Source organism: Prionailurus bengalensis, chromosome B2, assembly GCF_016509475.1.
Source record: "Prionailurus bengalensis isolate Pbe53 chromosome B2, Fcat_Pben_1.1_paternal_pri, whole genome shotgun sequence".
Lineage (NCBI taxonomy): Eukaryota > Metazoa > Chordata > Mammalia > Carnivora > Felidae > Prionailurus > Prionailurus bengalensis.
In genome coordinates, this window is record NC_057349.1 from 68,085,575 (window position 1) to 68,108,404 (window position 22,830).

The 22,830-nt window shown below is 35.6% G+C and overlaps 2 protein-coding genes across 4 annotated transcripts in view; one reads left to right on the plus strand and one right to left on the minus strand.

The window, feature by feature from the left end:
* Positions 1–22,830, plus strand: part of MYO6 (myosin VI) — a 147,702-nt gene that overhangs the window by 73,122 nt on the left and 51,750 nt on the right. For all 3 annotated transcript variants that reach the window (XR_006298975.1, XM_043591857.1, XM_043591856.1), the window contains exons 6-13: positions 1,887–1,992; positions 3,202–3,257; positions 7,988–8,085; positions 8,404–8,568; positions 11,211–11,291; positions 12,685–12,693; positions 13,957–14,137; positions 22,205–22,349. Coding sequence is in view for 2 of the 3 variants with exons in the window: in XM_043591857.1 (XP_043447792.1) it covers positions 1,887–1,992; positions 3,202–3,257; positions 7,988–8,085; positions 8,404–8,568; positions 11,211–11,291; positions 12,685–12,693; positions 13,957–14,137; positions 22,205–22,349 (841 nt within the window). In the remaining variant the exon portion in view is untranslated. The remainder of the gene's footprint in view (positions 1–1,886; positions 1,993–3,201; positions 3,258–7,987; positions 8,086–8,403; positions 8,569–11,210; positions 11,292–12,684; positions 12,694–13,956; positions 14,138–22,204; positions 22,350–22,830) is intronic.
* LOC122489709 (vesicle-associated membrane protein-associated protein A) lies at positions 17,827–19,450 on the minus strand. Its single transcript, XM_043591859.1, has one exon. It carries the CDS (start codon positions 19,194–19,196, stop codon positions 18,447–18,449), a length of 750 nt encoding a protein of 249 aa, XP_043447794.1. The 5' UTR covers positions 19,197–19,450; the 3' UTR covers positions 17,827–18,446.

The window sequence follows — 22,830 nt, forward strand, 5'->3', positions numbered from 1 at the left end:
AAGATAGCAGTCTTTGCCTTTCTCGGGTCTTCTCTCATCTTTTTTTTTTTTAAGTTTATTTATTTTGAGAGAGGGAGAGAGCACGAGTAAGGAAGGGGCAGAGAGAGAAGGAGAGAGAGAGAATCCCAAGCAGGCTCAGAGCCCATTGTGGGGCTTGAAGTCATGAACCGTGAGATCACCACCTGATCCAAAGTCAGATGCTTAACCGAGTGAGCCACCCAGGTGCCCAGGTTTTCTCTCATCTTGAAGGACTTTAGCTCTGAGGAACATAGAGATGGAGTTTTTTGACACACATACTCTCATAGCTGGTGACTGCAAGTACAAAGATGTTAATTAACCCTTTGGATCCAGACATAACCAACAGTTAAGTGCTGACATGTTTTGGTACTAGTTCTTGGTGCAGTCTGTTTTGCTTTGGGCTTTCTTTTCATGTCTGTGTTTTGGCCAAGCCAGGCTTCACTTCCTAATTTGGCTGACTTGTGTACTGTGTACTACTACACAGAGTGACTATGTCACCCAAATCCAGTGCAATAGCAGATTGACTTTTAGTTCTGAGATGCTCTGATGGGCATTAGTATGCTTTCTATGAGCTAGCAAAATGGTACAAAATCCTTAGAACCTGAATATGACCAAGCTCATTACTGGAGAGAAATTATATGTTCAAAATGTAAATAAACTGACTTTTATTTTTAGTTCTTTACTGTTAAACATATTTAGAATGATATGAAAGTGAGTGGAACAGATTGCTGATAAATTGGGCAGAAGGATGTGTATACTCTTGCATGTAGTTTGCATTTGGTCTAATAGAGTAAAAGCCATTTGTAAAGCCTTTTCTTCACTTGTATGGGTAGCATATGTCTGAAGTGAGAAATAATTGTGTTATAGGGTTAAATTGGTTAGAACCTAATTTTGAATTAAAATTGTTTTTAAATTAAAAAAAATAATTTATTTTTTAGGGAGAGGGGAAGAGAGTGTGTGTGTGCACGAACAGGGGAGGGGCAGAGGAAGAGGGAGAGAGAAAATCTCAAGTAGGCTCCATGCCCAGTGAGGAGCCCAATGCAGGCTCAATCTTATGACCCTGAGATCATGACCTGAGCTGAAATCAAGAGTCAGAGACTGAGCCACCCAGGCACCCCTGAATTAAAATTGTTTTAATATGAGACTACTTTAACAGAATTAAATTGTGCTCAACTTGTGTTTTTAATACTACCACACAGATTTTGAATTTATGTATTTATTTTCTCCAGCAGAACTTTTGTTTGCCAGATTTCTTAATTGGTAGGTGTTAACTTGCTTTTCTCTGGGGCCCTCATTAGTTATGCATTGTGAGCATTTTTTTTTTTTTTTAGACCTGCTTTGGAATTGGGAAGAACTGAGACACAGCTCATAATATGAAAAACATTTTAGTGCAAAAAATTAAGAGTTGTTTATTTGGATTTCATATTACTTAACTGTCAGGGTAGTAAGATAGGACATTTAGTGTAAAAACTATTTAGAGATGTTTTGAACACTTGAGTGATTTTATTTTAAAATGTTACTAGCTGTAGGGGTGCCTGGGTGGCTCAGTTGGTGAAGCCTCCGACATCGGCTTGGGTCATGATCTCACGGTCTGAGTTTGAGCCCCTCGTCAGGCTCTGTGCTGACAGCTCTGAGCCTGGAGCCTGCTTCAGATTCTGTGTCTCCCTCTCTCTCTGCCCCTACCTTGCTCAGTCTCTCTCTCTCTCAAAAAGTAAATAAACATTAAATTTTTTTAAATGTTACTAACTGTAAACATATTTATAATTTCTTTAAGAGCAAGTGCTCTTTGATAGTAGAATAACTTTCAGTCATTTAGTAAATTTGTATTTAACACACTGCTCATTATTAATGTGTTATTTTAACCCTAGCTGATAAGGCTTTTAGAGACATGAAAGTGCTCAAGATGAGTCAGTCTATCATCGTATCTGGAGAATCAGGAGCTGGCAAAACAGAAAATACAAAATTTGTTTTAAGGTGAGGAGTATTTAGCTAACCTGGAATATTTTGAACAGGTTGTTTTTTTTGTGTGTGTGTGTGGTAAAAAAAAAATATATCCAAATCTATCTATCTATCTATCTATCTATCTATCTATCTATCTATCTGTCTATCTATCTATCTATCTATTGCATAACATTTACCAGTTCAAGCATTTCTAAGTGTGCAGTTCAGTAGTATTACATATATTCACATTGTTCACCTAAAATCCAGAACTTTTTATTTCACAAAACTGAAACTGTGTGCTCATTGAACAACTCCATTTTCCCCTATCCCAGCCCCTGGCAATTACCTTTCTGCTTTCTGCTTCTGTGATTTTGACTACTCTAGATACCTCATATGAGTGAATCATACAGTATTTGTCTTTCTGTGACTGGCTTATTCCACTTACATAATGTCCTCAAATTTTATCCATGTTGTATCATGTGTCACAATTTCCTTTCCAAGGTGAATACACCTGTGGGGTATGAATATACCACATTTTGTTTACTCATTCATTCATCAGTGGGTGCTTTGGTTATTTCCATGTCTTGGCTGTTAGGAATAGTGCTACTGTGAATGTGTTATGAACAAAGAGATACAAATATGTCTTTCATTGAACAGGTTGACTTTGAATACATTTGCATACTTTATTTATTTTATTTTTAAAAATATTTTATTTTTAAGTAATCTCTACACCCAGTGTGGAGCTTGAACCCACAACCTCCAGATCAAGAGTTGTATGCTCCACTGACTGAGTCAGCCAGGTACCCCTTCCATACTTTATGACACAGTTTAAAATGGTGGGGTCTTGGTGTACCTGGGTGGCTCAGTGAGTAAAGCGTCCGACTTCGGCTCAGGTCATGATCTCACAGCTTGTGAGTTCGCCCTGCATTGGGCTCTGTGCTGACAGCTCAGAGCCTGGAGCCTGCTTCCAATTTTGTGTCCCTCTCTCGCTCTTCCCGTCTCCTGCTCATGCTCTGTCTCTCTCTTGCTTTTTCTCTCTTAAGAATAAATAAAACATTAAAAAAAAATGTTTAAAAAGCTATAACAGAATAGTTGCATTTAAATATAAATTTGTAAATTTTAAATAAATAGTTGTAGTGGTGATCCAAGTTTAAATTTTACATGTGTTAAATGATATTAAAATTACAAATATAATATGTACAATATTAGTCATGTAAATTTTTTTACCTTTATTTTAAACAGATACCTGACTGAATCCTATGGAACAGGTCAAGATATTGATGATAGAATTGTTGAAGGTATTGTTAATTTTTTAAATTCTTATTTTTTATTGTTAGATATGTACTGAAATTAACTTATGAGAATCCTCTAGGTGGTCTGGAATGTTCTCCCAGAGATCCAAAAATCCCTTCCATTTCCTACAAATCTTTGCTCATGTATATTCTCCTTTATTTAATATCTGTTGTCTTCCCTCTCACCCCAGGTAAGTGCTAAGAGGGCAGAGATTTTTATATATTACAGTTCCCTGGAATAGTGTTTAATATGTGGGATATGATCCATAAATATGTTTTGGATGAATGAAAGAAATATAGGATACTTTCTGGTCTCCTGTTTGTTTAGTTGACCCTGTGTTTTGTAAAGAAGGAGAGAGGAAGAGGGTTATTTGGAATTAAAATGCTTTTTTGGGGAAATCATTTTAATGAATAGGTACAGTTGGAAGGCAGGAGTCTAAATTGATTTCCTTAAGGTCAGTGCTTGCAAAGTCTTCTTGTACCTCATTTGGAAACAACTGTTCTAGTCTACCACCGTGTTGAATCTGTACCACCCTCCTGCATCATAGATTTCTCTCTGGTCTCCCCACTTAAGTTTTTGCTTCCCTGTAATCTATTCTCTGTGTGGAAATTGGGATGATCTTTTCAATCTTTTAATGGCTTAATATTGCTCTGAAGATATAGCTGCAAATCTGTAACATCACTAACAGTGCTCTGTGTGGTCTCGCCTCTGTCTCCTTTGCTCTAATTGAGCCATGTTTCCTTTGAGTCCTTATACTTTATTCATGGTGGTCTCCTTGTAGTTTTATGAGGTGTTTTGAGCCTATGTGGACACTCCTCCTTCCTCCTTCCTCATTTTCTGGTATGAGGCAGTCAGTAAATATTTTCATAATGATGATGATGAAGTTAACATATGGAGATGTATTACACATTGTCTGATTTGCTGAAAATCTGTTCCTAATTTGAATCCCTACATAATGAGGTAAGTACTATTTTATCCCTACTTTACAGATTAAAAACTGAGGTAAAAAGATTTTAAGTAACTTGCTGAAGAGCATATAGCTCATCAGTTGTGGCATCTTAAGAAAAAAAATAAACTCAGGCATTGTAACTATGTGCTGTACTGAGAGCATATTTTAATACTCTTAGTATTTTAAAGAAAAATTTCAGTTGGACAGAAATTTATTGAGGGGCTTCTGTGTTCATTCATTTTGCTACATTATAGCTAGCAGGTGTTATGTTCTTTTTTTCACAATTGTGAAATATGAGTGTGGATGAACATAAATTCAACTCTGATAAACATTTTTAAAGTTTGCAGCAATCATGTTTTTCATGTTTCTTGACATAATTTTATAGTTTTACTTATAGTTCTCACTGTGCTTTTGTAACATACCCAGGTTTGAAGATCTAATAAGTAGTGCTTAATTCATAGTAAAGTACCTCACTTTAATGAGGGAATCACTCTTAAAAATTGAATAAATAAAAAGAACAAATTATGAGTTAATTCAATAAAATACTAATTAGTATTCTGATTTGTTTACTTGAGGTACAAATGTGCTTGCAAATTGGATATAAACCTGGTTTCTTCTGTGAGAATGTAGTGTACAACATGTACATGCTGTAGTTGAGAAAAGTTGGAAAGTATTCTTCCAGCTCCTTACTAGAGGATAGTAGATGTTAACTAGAAGAACATAGAAATCATTTGATGCCGTCTTCAATTGAAAATTGGTTGTTGGTTTTAGAATGAATGTATCAATAATATTACTGTAATTTTCTGGTAGGCTCTTATCCTAATTTTGGATATTTTACTTAATATATTAAACCCTTCAGCAAAAACTAGTAGATCTCTGTAGAGGAGTTGGGGAGACCTGAAATTGAGTTCCCCTTTTGCCACTAGCCAGTCATGTGGCTTTCCAGAAGTCAGTTGATTTTGTTAGGCCTCAGTTTTCTTGCTCATCTGAAAGGTTAGATGTATATGCAAACATTTTTCAGTTTTAATACTTTGTTACTTTTTTTTGGAAAGTGAAACAATCGGAAAGTGATCTTTAAAAGGGTTTGGATACTTGTTAATAAGCTTTCTACTGTGGATTGTGTAAGAGAGATGGACTTTAATAAAATGTTTCATAAAAATATTATAGTAATCATCATAAAGCAGTTTATGAGGCTGCAGATGGAGAAACATGTAAGATTGGCACTAATCTAGTATATTTATAGTTGAGACTGGTGAGTATAAGAATAGAGTCCAATAAATCTTCCTTAGTCTTATGTGTGTAGATTATAAGATAAAAACAATTAAAATTTTACATTTGTTCATTGTGAGTTTAAGTTTTTTTTTCTTTTTTTTTTTTTTTTAAAATTTTTTTTTCAACGTTTATTTATTTTTGGGACAGAGAGAGACAGAGCATGAACGGGGGAGGGGCAGAGAGAGAGGGAGACACAGAATGGGAAACAGGCTCCAGGCTCTGAGCCATCAGCCCAGAGCCTGACGCGGGGCTCGAACTCATGGACCGCAAGATCGTGAGATCGTGACCTGGCTGAAGTCGGACGCTTAACCGACTGCGCCACCCAGGCGCCCCAAAGTTTTTTTTTTCTTATTAAGCTTTTTATTGTAATTCCATTATCGTTAACATAAGTGTTACATTAGTTTCAGGTGTACAATATAGTGATTCAGCAGTTCTGTACATCATTTCTCAGTGCTCATCATAAGTGTACTCTTCTTAATCCCTTTTGCCTATTTAACCCATCCCCCTACTCACCTCCCCTCTGACATGCTTTATTTTAAACAAGTACCCTTGTTTAAAGTTGTTATTTTTTTCAACAAGAACATTTTTTACTTGAAGCATACTTGAGAATATGGGTTCTAAAAGATATGTATAAAACATTCCATTCAAGAAAAATAGAATACACATTTTCCTCAGGTACACATAGAAGAATCCCCAGGTTAAATCACATAAAAAGAGACATGACAAATATTATAAATTTAAGAAGTCTGATAGCATACCAAGTATATTCTCTAACCACAGTGGTACAAAACTAGAGATCAACAATAAAACAAAGCTGGAAAATGTACAATGTAAATACTAAATATTTAATATGTAAGTATTAAATAACACACTATCACACAAACAGTGGACCAAGTGGGAAATCATGTGGCAAATCAAAATAGGTTTCAAAAGAAAAAAGCAACACAGTATTCCAAGACCTATGGGATGCAGCAAAAGCCGATGTTAGAGTGAAATTTATGCTATAAATGCTTGTATTAAGAAAAAAAGTTCAAGTAAACAATTTAACATTACACTACAAGGACCTAGAAAAAGAAGAAACTTAGCTGAATTTAGTAGAGGGAGGAAAGCACAAAGAAAAATCAGAAATAAATAAAGTGGAAGCCAGAATAAACAATAGCGTAACAGTGAAAGGAATGACCAGGGGTGCCTGGGTGGCTCAGTCATTTGAGCGTCCAGCTTCAGCTCAGGTCATGATCTTGCAGTTTTGTGGGTTCAAGCCCCGTGTTGGGCTGTGTGCTGACAGCTTAGAGCCTGGAGCGTGCTTTGGATTCTGTGTCTGCCTCTCTCTGCTCCTCCCCCATTCGTGTTCTGTCTCTCTCTCTCAAAAATAAACATTAAAAAAAAAAAAGAGTTGGAAACCAAAATGACAAATGGAAAACAGTACAACAGGTAACCATAGAAATATGTAGTGTGATAACAGATTACTGTAAACAGTTATATACTAACAAATCAGATAACTTAGAAGAAAACCAGATAATTCCTAAAGCACACAAGTTGCCACAATTGAATCATGAGTCTTGAATTCAAGAAACAGGAAATCTTCAACCTATAACAAGAACGAAAGTTGAATTAGGAATCAGAAATTTCCCAGCAGAGAAAAAGCTGACCACATGCACATGGCTTCATTGGCAAATTCTTCTACCAAACATTTTAAAAAAATAATGACAATCTTTATCAAAATCTTACAAATAATGGCATAAAGGGAACACATTCAAAATCATTCCATGAGGTCAGTACCACCCTGACACCAAAGCAGGATAAAACAATACAAGAGTAAAAAACAGTCTAGTTTGTGTGATAGAAGTACTGCTACTTTCTTTTGACATTTGTTTGTATGATAAATGTTTCTCCACCCCAGCACTCTCAATCTGCAGGTGTATTTAGCTTTAAAATGAGTCTCTTATAGGCTGGGGTTTTAGAAACAATTGTTCTGAGGACCTTTTTTAGTCATTCTGTAAACTAATTTGTTAGATGTACATGAAAAAAATGGTAAATCTGGAGGTTTTACTCATATATAAAACAGTTTAGGAAGGTAAGTCAACTAATACCTTCTTGCTTGTATTTTGTTCACCAGAGATTTGCTCTTTTCTATATTATGATCACTACTCCTTTAGTAAAGATGATGCACTTGTGAAAATCTTACAATTTTTAGGGAGTAATTTTCAAAGTTGAGTTATAAATTTTGTAACCTAATGACTTCTTAAAATTTAGTATTTTCCATACCATTTACATTTTGTTTTTACATAATTTGAGTAATTTTCCCATCTTCTGTACTTTAATAGGGCTTGAATATAGTGGTAGTCAATAAATATTTGAGAAATTTGACATTACATGTGAATTACTTCATGTTAATATTTTTGAAGACATTTTTTCTATCTCTGTTAATAAGGAAACATACCGTGCATATTTATTGTTTTGTAACTTTCCTTTATGCTATTTTTTGATGGAATATTTTTATGTCTTTTTCAATAGCTAACCCACTCTTAGAAGCCTTTGGAAATGCAAAGACTGTTCGCAACAATAATAGCAGTAGATTTGGAAAATTTGTAGAAATACATTTCAATGAAAAGGTGAGTAACTGTGTTTTGAGATGATATGTTTGAGAAGTGTTTTTGTAAAGGTCTTGATAACATTGGTGCTGTACTTGAACTCATGGTAAATCCATTTAAGTTTTTCTCTGTTACTTTAGATAGTGGGGAGAATATATATATTCATTATAATCTTTATAAATATTCTTTATTTAGTTATCTGCTTTTCCCCCTTTATTTGATAAATATTACAACCTCTTTGGTAGACGAATGGTTAGTAGCAACATAATTTAACATTGGTAGATTATACTTTCAGACTTTAAATGCAAACATGTATTTTCTCTCTGTTTTGTTTTTTAGAGTTCAGTTGTTGGAGGATTTGTTTCACATTACCTTCTAGAGAAATCTAGGATCTGTGTTCAAGGCAAAGAGGAAAGGAATTATCATATCTTTTATAGGTTGTGCGCTGGTGCTTCTGAAGATATTAGGGAAAAACTTCATTTGAACTCCCCAGATAATTTTCGGGTAGGTGGATGAAAAGAAATCACATACAATTTTTGCAAATGGACTTGCCTTCAATTCTAAAACTTATCTTAGTGAATTTTAATTTCTAGTTGTATGTAACTTACATTGAATCCAGTGTAATGTGATAACATGTAGATCTCTACTGAGATTTACTGCTGAATTTATAATATAACACTATCTGAAGAGATATGAAATGGATAGATGAAAGGATAGATATGAAACCAGTTATCAATTTAAACTCAATAAGAAATTTATAATAGTTCTGTAATGCTAGCTTTAAAGTTATCTTTGACACATTAAAAAAAATTTGACCACTGAATTAATAAAGGATGTATGATTGTCTCTCTTAATTCAACAGCAGATATTTATTGCTTGCCCCCTGGGTACCAGGCATTGTGCCTGGGTGAAAAAGATGAACAGGGGCGCCTGGGTGGCGCAGTCGGTTAAGCGTCCGACTTCAGCCAGGTCACGATCTCGCGGTCCGGGAGTTCGAGCCCCGCGTCAGGCTCTGGGCTGATGGCTCAGAGCCTGGAGCCTGTTTCCGATTCTGTGTCTCCCTCTCTCTCTGCCCCTCCCCCGTTCATGCTCTGTCTCTCTCTGTCCCAAAAATAAATAAACGTTGAAAAAAAAATTTAAAAAAAATTAAAAAAAAAAAAAGATGAACAGTTCCTGCTCGTGAGCAATTTAGAATCTGGTCAGAAACACACACACATGCAAACACACACAGTCTGACTGATAGGTTGAATGATAAGAAAGAGGTGTGCATAGGATGTTGGGGATTTTGGAAAAGCTTACATTAATAACTGATGCTTGATTAGAATCTTGAAGAATTTTCAAGTATTAGCTAGAGGAAGAAAGATGCAAAGAGTATTCCTAGTAGGTGGAAAAAGATGAAGAAAGAAAGACAAGAAAAAGCTTAAAGAGTATGGCAGGAAGTGGTGGAAAGTGAGGCTAAAGAGTTTGGTCTTAACTTCTATATTAATAAGGAGGTATGAAGAGATTTAAATAGAAAGTTGGATATCAGGTCTATACTTCTGGCTTTAATATGGAGGGTGGTTTTAAAGGGGGTATGGGAGGGGATGGATAGATATTGCAGCTATGGATGAATTAGTTGGTAACCCATGGCTATAGTCGAAATAAGTTACTTAGTGCCTGAATTTGGTTTAGCAATGGGAAGGTTACAGAGGAGGGGATGTGCAAAATATTAGGAGGTAAAATTGATAGGACTTGGAGACTGAATATGGTAGGGAGAAGGAGGATTCTGGAATAATTTTTCAGATTTGACTAGGGTAACTGGGTGGATGTAAATACCAAACAAGGGCCAGATGGAAGATTTGTGGCATATAGGATGAGTTTAGTTTTGGAACCTATGGGTCATCTAAGGAGAGAAGATTAGAAGACAATTGGTCTTCTAATCTGAAGGTCATTGTTGGTGTTGTAGTGATAGGTTTGGGAGATGTCAGAACTCTGGTAGTAGTTAAAAGTATGACCATGAGTAGATGAGATTGTTCAGGGAGATTTTGTAATGTAGAGAAGCAGGTGCCAGATCCAGACTCTGGCGTTGAAGAATATGAACGGTGAAGAGTTGCCCAGGAAAGAAAGCACAAGTTGGGTTGTGAGAGAAGTACAAGGAAAATCAGGAGTGCCAAGAATCACAAGCCAATACAGTTTCAAGAAGTGGTGACTGGGGATGGTTAGCGTAATTTACAGATTTGCAGCTAGGAAACTGTGTCCCTGTGTGGAATATGTGGGAATCATGGAAATGTATAAGGAATGCAATTTGAATAAAGTTCTCCGGGTGATTCTGATAGTACTCTTTGGGCAGGAGTCTTCCGCTTGAGAATTGTGACACATATTATATTTAATTATTGTTCTCTGTGTGTGTGTGTGTTTGCAATTCAGCTTTTCTTTATTACTTCAGTTTATTTTAATCTGTAGTTGGAAAATTTAAAACTACTGTTTTAAAATGCTATATAACTGCCTCTATTTATATGCTTCTACAATGTCCCACCTTCTCTGGAGCTCATCAGATTAATTGGAATGTGAAGTTAGTTGCCCACAGTATCTTCATAAAAGTAGAAGAGGTATTTCTCTACAATGATTTTTAGAAAAGGAGTATAAGTTATTATGAATCATATGAAATTTAATAATGAAGGTGTGGCTTTGTTGACATTGTGTTAATGATAAGGTAATGGTACCATTCTTGTCTTACTTTAGTATTTCTTTGTATTTGGAGAACTAGGAGCATATTTTTTTTTGCGTGTCTCAGATTGTATAGCCTTTCCTGGCACAATGGCAGGCATCCTAGGAAGGCAGCTGCTGAAATTCTTTATTAGGTCAGAAAATTTCCTGCCTCTAAAATTACTGCCCTTTAAAAATAGGAAAGATTTAATGGTATTGATTTTTATATTAACTATTTAATTTAATCTACTTTCAGGAATTAGGATTTTCAACATTCCTGGTTTGATTAGGAGTAAAAGGTTTATAATATATAGCAGTATCGATTGTAATTGAAAGATTAAATGATATTTAGGTTATATTTAAAAATTCTTTTTGGTTACCCCTGTTTGATAAATTGTGTTTTCTTCTGTATTATTTTCATGTGGGTCATATTTGTTTTATTTTAAATTTCTTTTTCCTAGTATTTAAACCGAGGCTGCACTAGATACTTTGCTAACAAAGAAACTGACAAACAGATTTTACAGAACCGAAAAAGTCCTGAGGTATAGTAGGCTATTTTTTTAAATTAAAATCTTTAATGCAAAAAAATCATACTGAAAGATACATTTTTTATTTTGGAGCCTAAATCATATTTCTTACTTTTAGGTTTATACTTTAAAAACTAAATGCTCATTCAAGTCTCTCTCACGGTGTATAACTCTGTCCCTCTCTTGGTATCTACAGAAGCGACACGTTTTGGTTCTTCTTGGTTAGGCCTCAATGCACTGCTCTTCTCTGGTTCTTTTTCCCCCACGGAGGGTATTATATTGCCTAAGAATTATCCTTTGCTAACATTTTCAAAACTTACTCTCACATTACCCACTTTGGATTAAGTATAAAATATGTTCTTCATAAGTTATTTTCTACTTTAAGCCTGAAGTAAGCTTTGAAGTAGACATTAAATAGGGTAAGCATTCTTGTCAACTAATGCTTATATATTATTGTATTTCTCTTTAAAACATTGTATTTCTATAATATATATTGATGTTACTAAATTATTATATTTCTGAGAGTAATTAGAAGTAATTATACTATTAATTATTTTAAAAATATTAAATCCTTAATCTAAAAATCTACAACTCTTACAAATTTTAATATGTAACATTCAAGTAGTAAGTAGTATTAAGTTGTAACTAATCAAGGAGCTTAAATTATGAAATAGTCAGGATTAATTATAGGGACTAGTTCATTTTGCCTTTATTAATTTTATTTAAAGATTTATATGAATATTTAGTTGTACAAGTTTTTATTATATGCAGCTTTTAATGTGTGAATCAGATGTTTTTGGCTCTTTTCAAAATGAGTGAGATGAATTATGTTTCTAATATATTCATAGAAAAGAACAGAAAGCAAATAAAAATTCCCATTATTTTAAATTCTAAGCAGATGAGTATGGTTAGTTTTTAAGTTGACATTTTATTTGTCATTTCAGACATAAATGTCCAAATTAAAAATTGTAAACTTTGTGTGACATTTATGGTTGGAACTTTAAGAAGTTACTTTAATATTTATTATGGTATCTTCTTTTGTCATGATAATCTATATTTTTATAAGGCATCATTGAAATATAGAAATTGTATTCTTTCCACTAAGATAATGGAAACATTTACCTATGGGATAATGCAGCTGTCCTCAGGGAAGAAGATGTGTGTCTAAATGTGATCTTTGACATGGAAAAAAACTAGAGAGGGAAGAAAACTGGATTTTGCTCTCCAAAGAATACCAAATACTCTTGGCATTCTGCTAAGAAAAAAAAAAAAAAAAAGTACTCTTTGTGATTCTAGAGGCAGCATACTTTGTTAGGTATTTTACTATATTATTGAGTGTATATATAAAAACATATAAGTGAATAATGGATTAATATGTTTAAATTACTTTTTATGTCTTCTTTATCAGGAGGATGAGGTGATCATTTTGACTAATTAGAATCCTTCGCCTAGTTCCATTTGAGTGTCTAAGCTGTGTGCAATTTTTAGGAGAGTGCAGTATTTTTAGTCTGCCATAATAGCAATATATTCATTAACATTTGATTAGAAACAGTTTTTAAATGAAGTAATGATTCAGTTGCAAGACTAAAAATTCTGCATGGTCTGTGTTTTTTGTTAACTTTGGCTGCATGTGATCATTTCCTTTGCTGCTTTTGAGAATGAAATTAAATTTCTTTATCTAGACATTTTCCAGAAATTTCACCCAAGCATAATTAAGCATTTTAAAGAATTTTGTGGAAAGATAATCCCAACTTTAGCTGGGAAGCAATTGGCAACTGGGAGGAAAAAAGTCTCCTAGAAGTGTCTTTAATGGGCAATTAATTCTGATGCTGTGTTACTTAATGTTTAATTTTACCTATTCATTGTCAAGTTCTGGAAAATTCCTAGTCCAGTTTCTCTGTGTCCAGTAACTTTTATTTTTCTACTCCTAGTTTCTGCAGGCCTAACTTTCTTATTCCTTTTTCTGAGCTTTTTAATAAGTTCTAACAAATGAATACTTTAGATGTAAATTCTTTTAGCAAAGAAAACACATTTTTTTCTTTATTTTTTCTGAAATGTGAGTCATTGCATAAATTTTTACAGTAAACACAATGCTTATTAATACACTTTACCTCATATATGCTTGTACAGAAAGATTTAAAAAGTGATTCTTAGGCCATGAAAATTGTTATTAGTCTGTCCACTATTTACCACTGCTGAATATTGGTGCAGTTGATGGCACTTAACCTAAAGGAGTATAATACTAAGTGTTAGATTTGAATTTTTATTATCATTTTTTACCTTAGTTCTTTTTGACCTCTGGATTAAGGTTGATTCCTTTCAACCACTGATATATTCTTATTTTTCAGTCAATTTATATTTTTATTTAACATATCCTACCATTATAATACATTAGAGCTAAAATTGTAATTTAGTTGGAAAACATCTCATTCCATCTTTTACTGCTTTTTATTTAGATAATTTTAGATTCATGGGCAGTTGAAAGAAATAATACAGAAAGATCCTATGTACATTTTTCTCAGTCATTTAGTTTTTGAATTGTTAGAATAGTAAAGTTTTCCCATTGACATATTTTATTTTTGCATGTTATATATAGTGCATTAATAGACTTTGTGTAGTGGTTTTAATATACTTAAATAATGAGAAAAGAGCAGTTAATTGGTATCTTCTTGTTTTGTAGTATCTTAAGGCAGGTTCCTTGAAAGATCCTCTGTTAGATGACCATGGAGATTTTATTAGAATGTGCACAGCCATGAAAAAGATTGGTTTGGATGACGAAGAAAAGCTTGATCTGTTCCGGGTAGTAGCTGGTGTCCTGCACCTTGGAAATATTGATTTTGAGGAAGCTGGCAGCACCTCAGGTATTTTTTATTTGTTCATTTGTTTGTGGTTGTTTTGTTTTAAAGACGAATAAAATTAGAAGTTCTGTCATTTCTTTGCAAATTCAATCTCTTTGTATGCAGGCTTTTTAATACCCTGAAATTTCTAGAATATATTGTGTTGTGTGGTAAATCTTGGAATGAAGGATGCTGCATTATTAGTCATTATGAGCTCTGTTTTGAACAAGTCAGTGATACTGAGGGGGAATAAATTCATTTTATGAAGGATAAGTAACCGTGACCAGCAGAAGGGTCATATTTAGTTAAATTTTTCAACTGATAATTCTACTTTGCCAGCATGTGCACAGCATAATTCTCTACCATATATTAAGGTATTTTAACATTTTTCTGGTTCATTGATATAAACTTGGATCAATTAAGGCAATTGAATATGTACCAGCCCATATACTTTATTATTTGGAAATGAAAATAGTTTATACATTATGCAAAATAAAAAGAACATGTAAGTGCCTTCATGATAGTAACATTTGAACTCCAGTGTTTCTACATAAACAGTAAGACTTTTTATGTAATCTTAAGTTGGATCCATGAATACAGGGGTTGGAAAACTGTGGCCCATGGCCAAATTTGACCAGCTGCCTATTTTTGCAAATAAAGTATTGGTAGAACAAAGCCACACCCATTCATTTGAGCCTTGTCTGTGCCAGCTTTCATGCTACAGCGGCAGAGTTTAGTAGTTGTGACAGAAACTGTATGGCCAGCAAAGCCTAAGATCTGACACTTAGAAAAAAGATTATTGACTCCTATATAAATACATTATTAAAATATTTTATATTAAAAATAAGTTTAAAATGTTGAAAGCACTATTTAATATAGTAGTCAATAACATGGACTTTAGTGTCAGAACCCAGAAGCTCTCTGACCTTTGCTTTTCTTTATATGTAAACAGCCCATGAGAAGTACTTTTAAAGTACAGTACCTAGCAATAGTATGCATATAAGGAAGGAGCACAAGAGGAAGGAAAAAAGAATATTTAAAAAATGTGTCTGCTTGGGGTAACTGAGTGACTCAGTTGGTTAAGCATCCGACTCTTGGTCGTGATCAGCTCAGGTCGTGATCTCCCGGTTCATGGGATCGAGTCCTGTGTTGGGTTCCACGCTGACAATGCAGAGCCTGCTTGGGATTCTCTCTCTCCCTGTCTCTCTGTCCTTCCCTTGCTCATGCTCTCTCGTGCACGTGCGCTCTCTCTCTCTCTCAAAATAAATAAACTTTAAAAAAATGTGTCTGCTATTTGCAAGACCCTTCATATTTTGCATTTCATCGTAAACAACATATAATCATAATCTAAATTTCATAAAGATAATGAGGTAAGGGATATTATCTGCATTTTATGGAAGTGGAACCTGTACAGAAGTAATGTGGTTACTAATGAAATTGTAGATGTGAGAACTGGGTTCCACCCACATCTAACTAACTCAGGTACTTGTGATAATTGGCCCAAATTGCCCCCAGTCACTGAAACTTCCCAAGACTTCTGATCTGTGAGTGAGCAGACTAGAATAGATAGTCTTCATGACTCTCAAATTTAATATCCTGTGATGCTGTGAAGTCAATAATGTCACATGCAACACAGTGTAGTTAAGAGTATAAATTCTTGAGCCAGAGTATTTGCCACTAGGGTAGTAACCTGCCTGTGTGGTCTTGGGCCGGGAACTTAACTGCTCTCTGTCTCCCGTTTCCTCACCTGTAAACTGAGGATAACAATAGTCCTTGCCTCATGTTGTATAGAGGAATAAATGAGTTAAATATTAAGTGATGTATATACTTATATCCAGTACATAATAATCACCATAAGTGTTTTTAATGATTAAGTAAAATAAAAATACAGATTAATTCCAGTTTAAAATGAAAAATAAAAAAAGCAAAATCAGGTATGTTCTTAGTGTGCAACATATTTTTAGTTTTTTTGAAGGATTTGAAATTTTTATTTCAAATTATCACCCTATGGTAGCACATGCAGATGTATACAGAGATCATAAACGTAGTGTGATCCAGTAGTGGAAAAAGCACTTACACAGTCAAAAGGCAAATAATAGCATGTATTTACATTAACTTTTATTTTTCTTTTCAAACTTCCTTCTGTTGAAAATGAGCAGAAAGCAGAGCAGATTGTAAAGAGCCACTGAATGAAGAAAATTAATAAACTAGGCTATTTTTGGCTATTTTTTATTTTAATAGTTCAGATTTTATTAATCTCCATTTTTTCCTGTGACCCTTCCTATAGATCCAAATGGTTTCTTTCTAGTTAGAATGGAATCCCCCCCCCCCGCGCGCGCACACACACACACACACACACACACACACACACACACACAGGGAGCTCAATTTTGGCATGTCTTTGCAACTTAGAAAAGCTATGGATATTTTTATAATTATTTTAAAAGAAAACTTATTCTTCTAAGTGTTTAGAAGACTCATATCGAAAAGTTTCTGCATGATGGCATATACAAAAAATGCCTAGTGCGACTTCCTGTGTTTTTTAAATTCTGCATGACAGAAGTAAATGCTACTATAACAACAAACTTAAAGAGTATTCAGAGAAGTTCTTTTCTGGAAGGAGAGTGACATGGAAACCTTACGTTGTTTTACAAGTGTTTTGCCTTTTTAAAACTTTTAAAATATATGTTTTCTTATGTTAGCCTTACATAATTTCTCAAAGTGTATAAGAAACCTTGCAAAATAGTAATGGTGAAATGTTTCGATACGTTAATGAATTTTTGATGGCCAGTTGATTGACTTACAAAATTTAGACAATCTATGTGTGTTTAGTAATAAATCAGTAGTAAGCTTATTTTTACAGAATTAAAGCTTTAATATATCTTCTAAGTATTCTTGTCCCCTTGTTCTTTTTCTTTGGTAACAGCTTAATTGAAATACAGTTCATAGACCATTCAATCCACCCATTTAACCTACACAATTCAGTGGTTTTTTCATATACTCAGAGTTGTGCAGTCATCACTGCAGTTTAGTTTTTTTTTGTTTGTTTGTTTTAATTTTTTTTTCAATGTTTATTTTTATTTTTGGGACAGAGAGAGACAGAGCATGAACGGGGGAGGGGCAGAGAGAGAGGGAGACACAGAATCGGAAACAGGCTCCAGGCTCTGAGCCATCAGCCCAGAGCCCGACGCGGGGCTCGAACTCACGGACCGCAAGATCGTGACCTGGCTGAAGTCGGACGCTTAACCGACTGCGCCACCCAGGCGCCCCACACTGCAGTTTAGTTTTTAGAACATTTTCATCACTCCAGAAGGAAACCCCATACCCTTCAGCAGTCACTTCTCATTTCTTCCCAAATCCCTCAGCTTTAGGCAACCACTAATCTACTTTCTGTCTCTATGAATTTGCCTATTATGGGAATCTCATAGAAATGGAATCATACAATATGTGGTCTTTGTGACTGACTTCTTTCCCTTAGTATGTTTTCAAGGTTCACCCATGTTGTAGCATGTATCAGTATTACTTTTTTTTTTTTTTTTTTTTGGCTGGGTAATATTCCATTCTGTGGATATACAACATTTTGTTCATCATTTCACCATTAGATGAACATTTGGATTGTTTCTGCCTTTGGCTATTATGAATAATGCTGCTAAAAACATTCTTGTCCATGTTTTTTTATGGGCATATGTTTTTTTTTTTTTTTTTTTTTTTTATCTGTTAACAGTCTTATTTTTTTTTATGTTAAATACCATGGGACAGGATTGTAAGGATGAAAAACTCATTCAACAACTGCCTCACAAGGGATAAGAAAAATTCTGCCATGATATTAGCAAAGGTAAAGGAGAAAATTTACACTGTAAGAGGCACCATTTCCCCACAGAATACCTCTTGGCATTTCCTGAATGAGTGGGATTAGCAATCTAAATAAATCATATTTCAAGAGGTAACAGCAACAGATAAAATTTAAAGGGATTATTAAAATAACATTTACAAGACTCTGAACAATTCTTGAACTCTTATTAAAACCACAAATAAAAAACAATTCTTTATTTATGAATTTCATAAAGGACTGAATGTGCAACTGACATCTGCTAGTGATGATCTGGTAATATACAATTTGTCCAGGAGCCGAACAGTTTGTTTTATTGTGTTTTCTAACCGTAAGAGATCATTAAAGGCAAAGCCTATATGACGCTGTATACACACACACACACACACACACACACACACAAAAAATGGTCACCGTGGGCCATACTACCAGTGAAATGGTAGGTAAACAAATCTTTTTCTGGTCAAGAGAAAAAAAAAGAAATAGCACTCTGCATGCTTCACTCTACAAGATGAACTTCCCTAGAAAGAACCCGATGAAAATGGCTGCAATTACGACAAGAAGTGAAGGAAGAGGACTGGCGACATTATCTCTGAAGGATGCAGCTGAGGTGGATCCAGGTTTATCCGAATGTGCTACCTTTCTGAGCCTTAAGCCTTCATCTCTCAGGTGTCGATTTTCTTCTGATAGTTTCATCATTTCTCCCTGAAGTCTTTTACATTCTTCCATGAGTTTCCTTGTTTCAGTATCATTGAGTGAAACACTATGCGGTTTTGGCATGGGTCCATCTTGTTTAGAGGCATTCAGTGGAACAGTTTTGCTGGGTTCCAGATCATTCAATTTATCATTTTCATTGGGCATTTCAAATACACATCTCAATTTAGAATCCATTAATTCATCAGGTTTTGCCTCTTTCCACACAGCTTCCATATCTGAAGTGTTTGGTGGAGCAAAAATTGTTTGTACCATAAACTTGTGTTTACTCTTCTCATTGGGATCATAGTCAAAAGGCTGTAGCATTACTGAAACAGTCACCGTCAACCCTGGGTCAATAATTCCACTGTTGGGCCTCACACAGTACCGACGAGGTGCTGTAGTCTTCACTTTGAAACACACTTTTCTATCGGATGGATTTCGCAACTTAAGATTTGTAGTGACTACATCTGTGAAGGGGCCTTTGAATTTGAGGTCTGTGGGCGGGTCGAGGACCAGGATCTGCTCGTGCTTCGCCATGGCCCCGGAGGCGGACGCCATCGGAGAGACAGCGCAGAGCGGGGGCGCGCCTGCGGCGGCGGTTTGCTAGCTGGGGGCGGGGGACGACGGCGGCGCCGGCTCGGCCGAGCTCTATGATGCGGCCAGCTCACCGCTCCCGAACCCCCGACGCCTGCCGCTCTGTGGCCGGGCCACTGGGCCGCCCGCTGGGTCAGCAGCTCCGGGTCTCACAACTGACTCAACCCCACACCAGCCGCCGCGGCCACGCGCACTGCGATCCTCGGCGCCCCCTATGGGCATATGTTTTATTTCTCTTGGATATATGCAGGAGTGGGATTGTTGTCATATGGTAACTGTGTTTAACCTTTTGAGGAACTGTCAGACTTTTTTAAAGTAGCTATATTCATTTCAGATCCTCATCAGCGATGTATGGAGGTTCCTGTTTGTCCACATCCTCACAAATGCTGTCTGATTATAGCCATCCTAGTGTGTGTGAAGTGTTTTTTATTTGCATTTTCCCGAAGGCTCATGAGATTGAGCATTTTTTCATGTCTTTATTGACCATTTGTATCTCTTTTTTGGAGAAATGTCTGTTTATATCCTTTGCCCATTAATTGGGTTGTCTTTAAAAAAAAACCCTTTTTTTTTAATGTTTATTTATTTTGAAGGAGAGAGAGAGAGAGCATGAGTGAGCAAGCATGAGCGGGGGGAGGGGCAGAGAGAGAAGGAGACACAGAATCCGAAGCAGGCTCTGGGCTCTGAGCTGTTAGTACAGAGCCCGACGTGGGGCTCAAACTTAGAGCCATGAGACCATGACCTGAACTGAAGTCGGATGCTTAACTGACTGAGCCACCCAGGTGCCCCAGTTAGGTTGTCTTTTTGTTGTCAAGTTGTAAGAGTTTTTTTGTTTTGTTTTTTTTTTTTTATTTTTTAATGTTTATTTTTGAGAGAGAAAGATAGAATGCATGTGGGGGAAGGGCAGAGAGAGGGGGATAGATAGAATCTGAAGCAGGCTCCAGGCTCCAAGCTCCGAGCTGTCAGCACAGAGCCTGATGCAGGGCTCAAACTCATGAACTGTGAGATCATGACCTGAGCTGAAGTCAGACACTTGAACTGACTGAGCCACCTAGGTGCCCCATCAAGTTGTAAGAGGTTTTTAAAATATATATCACAGATACACGTTCTTTGTCAGATATATAATTTGTAAATATTTTCTCTAAATCTGTGGGTTGTCTTTTAAATTTTTGGGTCGTGTTCTTTGAAATATAAAAGTTTTTCATTTTTCTATTTTGAGAGAGGGAATGTAAGTGGGGGAAGGTCAGAGGGTGAGGAAGAGAGAGAATCTTAGGCTCCATACTCAGTGCAGACCCTGACGCAGGCTCATCTCACCACTGTGAGAGCATGACCTGAGCCGAAATATAGAGTTGGATGCTTAATAACAGAGCCATTTAGGCACCCCAAAAGTTCTTCATTTTGATGAAGTGTAATTTGTCTGAATTTTTTTCTGTTGCTTGTACTCTTGGTGTCATATCTAAGAAACCATTATTATTCCAAGATGATGAGGATTTAAAAAAAAATTTTTTTTTCAACGTTTTTAATTTATTTTTGGGACAGAGAGAGACAGAGCATGAACGGGGGAGGGGCAGATAGAGAGGGAGACACAGAATCGGAAACAGGCTCCAGGCTCCGAGCCATCAGCCCAGAGCCTGACGCGGGGCTCGAACTCACGGACCGCGAGATCGTGACCTGGCTGAAGTCGGACGCTTAACCGACTGCGCCACCCAGGCGCCCCCAAGATGATGAGGATTTATGTCTGTGTATTCTTCAAAGAGTTTAATAGTGTTAGCTCTTAATTTAAGTCTTATTGATGGTGTGAGGCAGGGGTTCAACTTAATTCTTTTGCACATGGATATCCAGTTGTCTCAGTGCCATTTTCTGAAAAAGCTGTTTTTGTCCCCAGTGAGTTATCCTGACAGCCCCTTATTAATATAGAATCTCATGGTGTATTTCTCGTGAGACCACTCTATTAAGTAGTTTACTAATTTGTCATGATAAACTTATGATTTTTACAAATTCTTTGTAGTTTTGAAATTAGTCTTCAGATGAATTAGTTATAAAAATTAAACCTTAACTATTAGTAAAATGTTTATTTTTAGAATAGTAGTAATAAAAATAATAATAGCTAACTTTTATATAGTGCTTACTGTGTACCAGGTACTATTCCAAGAATGACACATATGTAACCTCATTAATCTCTATAACAACCTTATTAGGTAAATATAGTTAGTATTCTCTAAATGGATAAGGAAACTGAGCACAGAGAGAATAAGTAACTTTTTCAGGGTCACACAGCTAATGAGTCTTACAGCCATATCAGTGCAGAGGCACATTGCAGTATAGTGTCTTTCTGTATAATGCTTTTTAGAACAGCCTCCATAAGTATAAATCTATGTATATGACGTACAGGTAATCGCCGTTGCCTCCTCACACTCTTCCTGTTTCCCAAACAGGAAGCATAAGCACATGCATATGCATGCGTGGGTACACACAGACACACAGCACACCACACCACACACACACACACACACACACACACACACACACACACAAAACCTCATATGTTGACAGACATCCACACTGACCTACTGAAGTGCCACCATTTGCCATTACAGTTACGTCTTGAAGTTTTCAAGAATTGTATGAATTTTAATGATAAGCTACTATATTTCTCTAGAGATTTACAAGGATTATAATCTATCATTAGTGTATTTTGCTTGCAGGGTCATAAAAAATGAAACAGTGGCAGGTTAATATTGATGAGCAGAAGTCCATGAGATATCATGGACTGCCTCAAGTGTGGATCTCCCACTGACCTTGGCAGTAGGAATGTCTGACAAAGATGGTGAAAAAGTGAGGTGAAATTATAAGTCACAGATAAACCTGGTCTATTCCATAGATTTATATGTGAAGTCTACTTCTAAGAAATGGATCTTGAAAATCTAGTTTAATATAATGTCTTTTAATTTCAAATTTAAATGTATTTTCATTAGGTGGTTGTAATCTGAAGAATAAATCTAATCAGGCATTGGAATATTGTGCTGAATTACTGGGTTTAGATCAAGATGATCTTCGTGTAAGTTTAACTACAAGAGTCATGCTAACAACAGCAGGGGGCACCAAAGGAACAGTCATAAAGTAAGTTCCTTAACTCATTGCTCTGTAAAAGTACTGCCTTGTTGTTTGTCAAGGAAATATCGTTCTTTGACAACATGGAGATTTAAAGTTGATCTTTTGGATGATTCATTTCATTATAATGTTCTAAAACACGTGCTCGATAATTAGAATTCTGTGCATCTTACTGCAGTAATCTATATAAATAAATGCTGACCTCCACAGCTCTTAAAGTTGTTCCTTGCATCTAGATATGCTGCATGGCACAGATTTGAAGTTTATAAAGTAAGAGTGGTTTACTTGTACAGCTACAAAAATATGAGTTGATTATGTTAATCAGTATTTGTTTTAGGCAATGTTTTTTCAGTTTTTCAGGACAGCTGGTTTTCTTTTTTTTTTTAATTATAATTCATTCTTTTGAAGTGTACAGTTTAGTATTTTTTAGTATATGTACAATCTTGTGCAGCCATTACCATTATTTAGTTTCAGAAGGCAACAGACCATT